Raw genomic sequence first — 8,991 nt, 5'->3', positions numbered from 1 at the left:
TTTTTCTTTGCGATTTTTTTACAAATCTTCTCTGTAATTTTAACCATTCGAAGGTTTGCATGTAAGGAGGTCCACGTAAATATATTTCCAATCTCTTTGGTGGTTTTAGACCATATTTGTAGGTTCACAATATATTTATGTAAACATGAGGCGGTTCACACAAATATGTTGTAAATCTCGGTGATTTTAACTATAGTTGGAGGTTGGTAATTAACATATTTGTGAGAATGTGAAGGTTAACACAAATATATTGTGAATCTTTTTAGTTTGATTTTAACCATATTTGAAAGTTTGATTGGTCTGAGTCGTTGTCGCCAGCGATAGGGGCTCGGTTATTGTTGGTCTAGGTTACTATTATCAAAGAAGGGAGAAAGGAGTTAAGAGAAATAAAGAGGGATCGTGTTTAGGGGTTAGCTCACTAGAGTGGTCGATGGTTGTTGTCATCGCCGGTGGGTGTCATCCGATGTGGGTTGCCGTTCTAGGAGAGGGGAGCCAGAGAGAGGAGGTTTGGCCAGTTTGGGTCACCATCGCCGAAGGGAGAACCAAAGAGAGAAAAAAAATCATATTTATGGTTGAAAAGAGGGATAAATGGGACTTATTTAAGGGTTTAACTAAAGTCATCTGATCAAAACATGATCGAACAACTTTAATCGATTTAAGCATGTTCTCATATATGGAAAAGAGGGTTTAGACATGAAACCTTGATTTAAAGATCAGGTTTCTATTGGCTCAAAATAATTTACATATTCTAGTTTATATATATAGATAGAGAGAGAGAGGAAGTCACCGGAACATGAGAAGTAGAAATATGAGCATTTTCAATAAAAAAATTTTCAAATCCAACCATGTGCTTGGCACGGTGAATTTGCTAGGAATCAACCATTGGATCGTGTATTTTCGATGAAAATATGATTTTTAAATGCTGAAATATTAGTGAAGATTATGAGCTATTGATTTTAAGGCGTTAAAAAAATCTGGTTTATGTATCAAAATCAGATTATTCAAGAGCGAGTTCTTATAAAACCAAGCATGTAGATCAAATTCTTATGGGTTCTAGAACAAAAAATCCACTAAAATAGTGTGAACACACGTTAGTTCATATATATATATATATATATATATATATAAAGAGAGAGTAGGTTGAGTTCGACATTACGTGGGACATACACAATAAGTGGCGTGTTCATAAAAAGAATAAGAGATTTAGCTACAGTCGAGACTGTCACTAAATCTGTTTTTCACTCAAGCAAGCAGCGGTCAAGGCCGAAATGTCTTTTTACCCAACACTTATGCGCTAGGCGATCCGACGAACCCTTTGAGAGAGAGAGTTGACGATCGTTGGCTTGCGCCGCTGGCAAAAGGAGACCAGCGAGTCCAGGGATAACAAAAAAAAAACCATCCTCTCTCTCTCTCTCTCACGCACACATGATTGCAGCCTCCTAGTCTCATCATCTCAACCAAAAATTTCGTAAGATGTTTTCAAAATCCCGGTACGCATCTCAAACTCAACCAAATCTCAAATTCTCGATTCGTTTCTGCTTTCTTCTTTTGGTGGCTGTCGAATTTTCACCACATCGAGACAAGTAGACGGTATACTCAGTTTTCATCAATATCTGGATTTCATATGCTCTGCAGCATCTCAATATGAAATTCGGATGGTTGATCTATTTCTTCCGATTCAATGATTGATATGAGTTGGGATTCTGTTGTGCACAGATCTGCTTCGTCTGAAATGGCATGCAGGAGCTCCCTATCTACGCCCACGTCTACCTCTAAGATCGCTAGCAGGATCCCAAAGGTATCTCCCAATTCCGAACCGATTTCTACCCATGGAAAGGCGTCCTCTGATAGATCACCCAGATTGGTAGAACGCAAGACTTTGAAAATCACCACCACCAACAACAACAACTCTGTTCCTGAGGTATAACCTTCTCCCATTTTCTTTTAGTCTTTGATTTCTGATTCTCTTTTGGTGGGGAGCTCTCAATTTTGGTGACAAACTCTCTCTCTCTCTCTCTCTCTCTCTCTCTCTCTCTGGGCAAGCGGCTTCGGCGTGAGCCCGTTTTATCTGTCTGATGTTCTTTTCTCTTGTGCTTTCTTTATTTGTTTTTAGCTTTTGCTCTTGTTCAGTTCATGGGTTCAACAGTTTGTTGATTTTCATGAGTGGTAATGTTGAATTACTTTCGTCTCTCTCTCTCTCTCTCTCTCTCTCTCTCTCTCTCTCTCTAGAAACGGGTGGTGGGAAGGGGGGCAGAGCTGCAGCAGAAACTGGGACAGGGTAAGGTGGATTTGAAGAAGGCCAAAGATCAGCTGGCTATCGCCGAGGACGCGAAATCGCGAGCTCTCGATGAGCTCAGAGAGATGAAGAAGATTGCCGAGGAGGCGAATTCGAGGCTCAGCGAGGCTCTCCTGGCGCAGAAGCGGGCGCAGGAGATCTCCGAGGTCGAGAGGTTTCGAGTCGATGAGTTGGAGCAGTTGAGCATCGAGGCGGCCCAGAAGAAGGACCAAGCTTGGCATCTCGAGCTCGAGGCAGTGCAGAAGCAGCGGTCTTTTGACTCTGCAGCATTGCTTGCAGCTAAGCAGGAGTTGGAGACGGTGAGCGAGGAGCTGTCCACGGCATCGGAAGCGAAGAATTTAGCACTGAATATGGCCGATGGTGCTAAGAAGATGGCCGATGCGAATGCGAAGAAAATTAAGGATCTATCGGCCGAGCTCGCGTCGCTGAAGGGATCTCTGGATTTGGTATCTGCTTCTCGAATGGTGGCAGAGAAGGAGAAGGTAGCAAGAGAGTCTAAGTGGGAGGCAGAGGCAAGAGAAGCAGAAGAATTGGCTTCTCAGTCGAGATTAGTTATCGATTCGCTGAAGAAGGAGATCGAGAGAGCGCATGATGTTGAGGTGAGATTGGGCGAAAGGGAGGTATTGTTGGAGAAACTGAAGCTCGAGCTTAGCAGTACAAGAGATTCAGACTCTCAGGCAACGAGTTCCTTAATGGAAAACAAGGAGAGGATTGAGGTGCTGGAGAAAGAAATTGAGATTGCCAAGGCTGCCGAGGGCGAAGCATTCGAATCCATGGTATCGCTAACGAAGCAACTAGAGGAAGCAAAGATACCTCTTGAAGAAGCCAAGCTTGAAATATCTTCTCTTAGAGAGAAGATGGAAGCAATGGAAGCTTCAGTCAAGCGGAGAAGCAACGATCTGGAAACTTCGCTTCATTGTGTTGAGGAAGCCAAGATTGATCTTCACGACATGGGTGAAACCGTTGAATCCCTCAAGTCGGTGCGAGAAATCGCGCGTAAAGATTTGCTTGATGCGCGAGAGAGAGAAGAGTTGGCGATTTTGAACTTGCAGTCTCTGGCAGAAGAAGCAAGCTCTCTAAGAGATGAGCTTAGGTTGGTGAGAGAAGCAGAGGAGAAGAGCAAGAAGGCTCTGGATGATCTTGCAATGACACTCCATGAAGTCACCACTGAGGCTAACCAAATGGAGGAGGAACTGGGACCTGCACAAGCAGAGTTGGAGAACTTAAAGGCTGAAGCAGAGAGCTACAAGATGAATGTGAATGGCACAGAAGATGAACTTCAATTAGAATTAGATAATGCGAAGAAAGAAATCGAGCGCTTGAAAGAGGCCGCTGAAAGAGCTAAATTGGACTTAAATGATTCTACTTCTGCTTGGAGTGAAAAGGAAATGGAGTTCATTAACTGCATCAAGATATCAGAAGAAGTGATTGCCACCAAGAAAGAAGAGAACAGCAAATTGATGATTTCTCTCAGGGAAGCTGAAGAAGCAAGAGCAGCAGAAGAGGAGAAACAGAGACTCATGGACTCTGTGGAACAAGCTGAGACTGAGGCAAATGCTGCAACGGAAGCCTTTGAGCTTGTTACTGTCGAGAACTTACGACTCAGAGAAAGATTATCGAAGATTCAGAAAGAGTTGGAGAGTACAATCCATGAAAATGAATATCTTAAGGACAATCAGGCAGCAGCACTTGTGGAGGTCGACAGATTGACTAGATTGCTGGAAGCAGCATTAGTAACAAACTCCAATGGAAAAAGCAATTTATCAAGTAAAATCAATCATGATTTGTTTGAGAATGAAACGAGATCGCCTGAGAAATGTGGAATTGAAGAGATTTCAGAGGTAAAGCTGAAAGGAGCAGCTGATGAAGGTAGAACATTAATTGAGGGACTTGGTGATACTAAGCACATCCTCGGTGTATCATCATCTGATGAAAAGACAAACTCTGTGCATCTCCTTACTCAAGAAAATGAGAATTTGTGTTTTCCAAACAAGGAATCAAATTTAGATTCAGTAAATATGATTGGTTCTGCTGATGTGGGAAAACAGCATGACTTTGAATCCCAGTATGAATCAGTTGGCATGACATCAGAGTTAAGAACACCATCACCCTCGAAGTTGGATAATGGAGAGTCAGATGATTATGATCACGTAGATGGTCTCCAATTAGAAGAGGTGGAAAGCAACAAAAGCTCTCCTGACAGTCAGAAAAAGAAAATAGCGTTTCTGCGGAGGTTTGGAGACCTGTTGAAGAGAAAGAACAACCACAAATGAGCTTTTTCACATGCCTGAGAATTGGATTGGTGAATGGTTGTTTATGATTCAATTATTTTTGTACTTACAGGTTTGTGTTGATTATGGAGAGAATGTCATCTTCCCTATCCATGACAGAGAAATAGTCTCAATGCTGCTGTTTGTTCACACTGCAAAAACCGAGAATAGAAGCCATTGATGGAAGTATCAGATGCTCTTGTTTTCGGATGATTTTGTTGGTTAACAAACTTTCTCTAGATGTGATATTGCAATCGTCAGATATTCTTTTGTAGTTGCCATCATCCAATGTGCTTACATGTATGTCAGCATGAGGAAGAGTCCTCTAATGGTGTACATCTGCAATTTGGAATTGAGATGCTGCAATCACATCTGTTTGTAGAGTGGTGTGCCTGCTTGCACATAGTATGCTCTTCTCCATACTGCAATTGTTTCAATATTGTAATCAATGTCATTGAACTTCAAATAAGAGCCAAACTGTAGATTGTAAGTAGGGGATGTAACTTCTGGCTTGTACAGTGATGTATCTATAATTTCATTTGTAAAGAAATTGTTGTTTATTGTTGCAGAAGAGATTTTGGAATTTTAGATTTACAGATCCCAGGTTGCTATCATATGTAATTATTTCAACATATTAGTTATGTGTATCGTGAACAGATCAGGGGAAAATATAATGCTGGAAAATATGGTCATGAATCTTCCATTGCAAATTAGTTGGAGTTCTGTTTTGGGAAGTAGTTTAAATCAACAGTCAATGTAGCTACACAGAAGATAGCATGATTGAAACAGGAGAGAAGATAACTGGCAGTCAAAGAAGCTTACCAAAAACAGTCAATGTTTTCTCATGTTGTTTTGGTCAACTCAATTATTCTATCATCCATCGACTTTGTAATCATATTTTCAGGTGATGCCCTTGTTGATTCATGTTACCACTACTTATTTTCTCTATTCGTTTTGTACTGATGTTCATTTGACAACGGCTTCACATTCTGGCATTATCAAATTCTGCTTGTGTGTGTAATGAACAAACTTGTGATGACTACGGTGCATCTCTTCTAATTAGTAGTGGATGAGGTATTGTGTGTGTGTGTGTGTGCTCATATACATGTGTGCTTATGCCCACACGTGTGTGCACCGGGTATGTCATGCCTTGATGGTTTTGATGACTATGTTCCAAGTTCATATCCAGTTTATTCTTGGCAGGCTAGAGATAAAGTTACACAAGCGGCTTATTGCCAGAGAGATTGAGGATAATCTTAAAAGGTGAAGGTCGGTCTTATCAAACTCCCCCATGTGCCATGCGTGGAATGTGTTATACTCTGCTACCAGAAGATAAGGACATTGCTTTCATATTTTATCAACAGATCCCTCATTCAAGAACATGGGCTGCTCTCAGAATCTATCAACATATAACTCATTCTGTTCATTTGATAAACGTGTAGCAAACTAATGCAACCTTCAATAAGGAATGATAGCATCACTCACTTGCTAATTAGCCAATGTTTCCCACAAGGATGGGCCATATATCTTGATGCTTATTTTGTTATAACATGTGGAACTGCCAACTAGCATATCCCTCTTAAGAAATTTGTTATGTTGCACAGAGAGAGAGAGAGAGAGAGAGAGCTCTGGATGAATTGGGATCAGCTGCAATGTGATTGCACACTTCAAGTCTGCTGCTGCACCTGCTCACCCACCATCTGATGTTGGCCCATAGCTGACAGGCTGTACCCCACGGATCATGGGTGATCAGGTGCAGCAGCACACAAAAAGTGTGCAGTCACATTGCACCTTATCCTCCCTCTCTCTGCATTTATGTGCTTCAAATGCTTGAAATGTGAAGGATGAAGTCTGATTTTTAATACTCCTATTGTCGAGGACCTGAAAACTCTGAGATGCCTGAAACAAGCATGGCTGAAGAGAGAAAGAGAAGCAAAATCAAGTCATGGTAATGATAAATCATGAGCTTCAAGTTAAACCTCATTTTCACAAAAAAAATGTAAATGGGGAGACAAGTAAAAATTGTTTTTTCTTTAAAATGTCTAAAAACAGACAAAAACCTAGTTAAATGAGTGGAAAAAGTCTTAAAACTTGAATTTCTGGTAGCACATCAGTGTCATTAGTTCTAATCACTTTGTCCCATGCATATGGGGCCAGCTTAGCAGATCCCGTATCTGTACTCAGTTAGCTGTGAGCTACCCTAAATTATGTCCCACCTTAGCACGTATTACCTGTCTGTATGTCGTTACAAAGTGTTTGTTGGCAGTCCCCTTCTCTTATTTCTTTCAGTTCACATCAAAGCACTCTCTTTTATGTGTGATCTTCATGGTAAATCAAATTTTCACATTGATAAAATCATAAATGAGTAGCTACCATGCCTCATTTTGTAAGTTAAAAATGTTAATGATGCACACCAAATCTTTACAGTCCTAACTATAGGGTAACCATTTTGCTTGATGTGGTTATGTGCATAATTAGGATTTGTGTCCAAGACTGAGCAAGACAGACTTTTTCTGCCGACAATAAAACCTTTTCTTCCTGGAGAACAACCTTAACATGGCTGTTTTTCCAAATTTCTTGAGAAAGTCAAAATAAACAAGCATTCTCCGTAAAGGGAAAGAATACCTATTCTGAGAATCATCCGAGCAATATTTAAAAAAGAACGATCCTTAATCACTGAATGTTCACTGAGCAGGAATATCATAGAAACTTGATCTGAAGCATGTCCCCATTTTATCCTAGTCATGTATGCCGTCAACTGTGACAGTTCAAAGTTTGGCATTTCACTTGGGAAATGTAGCAGCAGCAGAAAGCCAGGCCTTTTTTTAGTGGATGCCCTCATTGAAGCTAGGGTCCATTTACAGTTGGATCAGTGTTTTGATATTTGATATTGCTCTAGGCATGGTTCAATACAAATAATCTGAACATAAGATTACAAACTATGACAATTAAACCATTTGGTGGCTCTTCAATTTGTAGTTCCACACGGCAGAGGAAACCTATGATTATGAATAAGGCTTACAATTGGTTTACAGTTGATATTCAGCACTTATGCAACTGGCAAACCATTGAGCATTTTAACACCAATTAGGATTATATGATGTTCTCAAGTTTGAGAAATCTTGATAGAAATGTGAAATATGTGCATCCATCTTTTTTTTTTGGATAATCGAGAAGAAAACCACTGATTTTCTGATCATTGACAGGTACTATTGTTTACCGAGCTGTATTTCCCGATGACCTTGGTATAAATCCCCAAGAGCAGGGGTGGAGACCCATATTGGCCAGGGTAGGCACTTGCCGACCCTGGAAATCCCCAATAAATGGGGTTTGGGTTTGGGTCAGGGTGGGTAATGTCCACCTTGGCCCGAATGTTGTGCCCTTCAATTTAGTGTTATTGTAGTCATTTTAATATGGTTGAATTCATTTAATACTAAACACAACTAGTTTAATGTTAGATTAACTCATATATATATATATATATATATATATATATATATATATATATATATATATATATATATATATATATATATATATATAAACCTAAACCACCTCAATAGAAGGCCTTTCCTATAAAAAAAAATTGATGTTTTTTTTTCAAAATTTTGACCATACAGATGTTTTCAGCATTATTGGTTTACTATAAATTGACACTTGGATGATGAATTTTAGATACAAAAAATGGTATTTTGAGCCTCAAAAAATTATGAAAATTATATGTAGTTGATTTTGAAACTATAAAAACCTATCCATGCATCGGAATCAAATGATTCCTATAAAAATAAGCATATAAATCACATTTGTACACTTGGAAAAAACACAAAAAATCCAATAAAACATTCATTGAGAAGGTTTGGGAGGGTTTTCCATTGAGAAGGTTAGGGAGGATTTTTCACTGGGAAGGTTTTCATATATATATATATATATATATATATATATATATATATATATATATATATATATATATATATATGTGTGTGTGTGTGTGTGTGTGTGTGTGTGTGTGTGTGTGTGGGCGCACCCTTGAATTTCTAGCTCGGCTCTTGCCCAAGAGACACCCTACCCATTAAATGGGGCCCTAGCTTCAGCCTTGCTGCAATACACACTTTTTTTAACTTGAAAGGTACAAGTGGGCCCTAGTACAGAGCCCTCATGGGCTTGTGCATTCATCCTTATGTTGATACGAAGGATTAATTGTTTGTGGATGACCTATGCAGGATACAACAGAGCAACCAAGTGTTTATGGGTGACACCCAACTATACTTAAGAAGCTAAGGCTTTGTTTGTTTCACCCATTTTACACATGAAAACGCAGGTTTACTTATGAAACCTCTATTTTCATATGCAGGTGAAACAAATATGCCAACTCCATTTTCCTGTGAGGACAGTCAACAATGGTTTCTTTGGTTTCTTTTTCACGTT

The 8,991-nt window shown here is 39.6% G+C and overlaps 1 protein-coding gene across 1 annotated transcript; it reads left to right on the top strand.

Moving 5' to 3' along the window:
* Positions 1-1,503: 1,503 nt before the first annotated feature.
* Positions 1,504-5,137, top strand: LOC149841255 (uncharacterized). Its single transcript, XM_090004728.1, has 3 exons — positions 1,504-1,590; positions 1,717-1,921; positions 2,230-5,137. Exons 2-3 carry the CDS (start codon positions 1,733-1,735, stop codon positions 4,567-4,569), a joined length of 2,529 nt encoding a protein of 842 aa, XP_089860854.1. The 5' UTR covers positions 1,504-1,590; positions 1,717-1,732; the 3' UTR covers positions 4,570-5,137.
* Positions 5,138-8,991: the final 3,854 nt, after the last annotated feature.

This window comes from Nuphar pumila, chromosome 4 (genome assembly GCF_984573655.1).
Source record: "Nuphar pumila chromosome 4, dmNupPumi1.hap1.1, whole genome shotgun sequence".
Lineage (NCBI taxonomy): Eukaryota > Viridiplantae > Streptophyta > Magnoliopsida > Nymphaeales > Nymphaeaceae > Nuphar > Nuphar pumila.
This window is presented reverse-complemented; position numbering and strand designations above follow the sequence as displayed.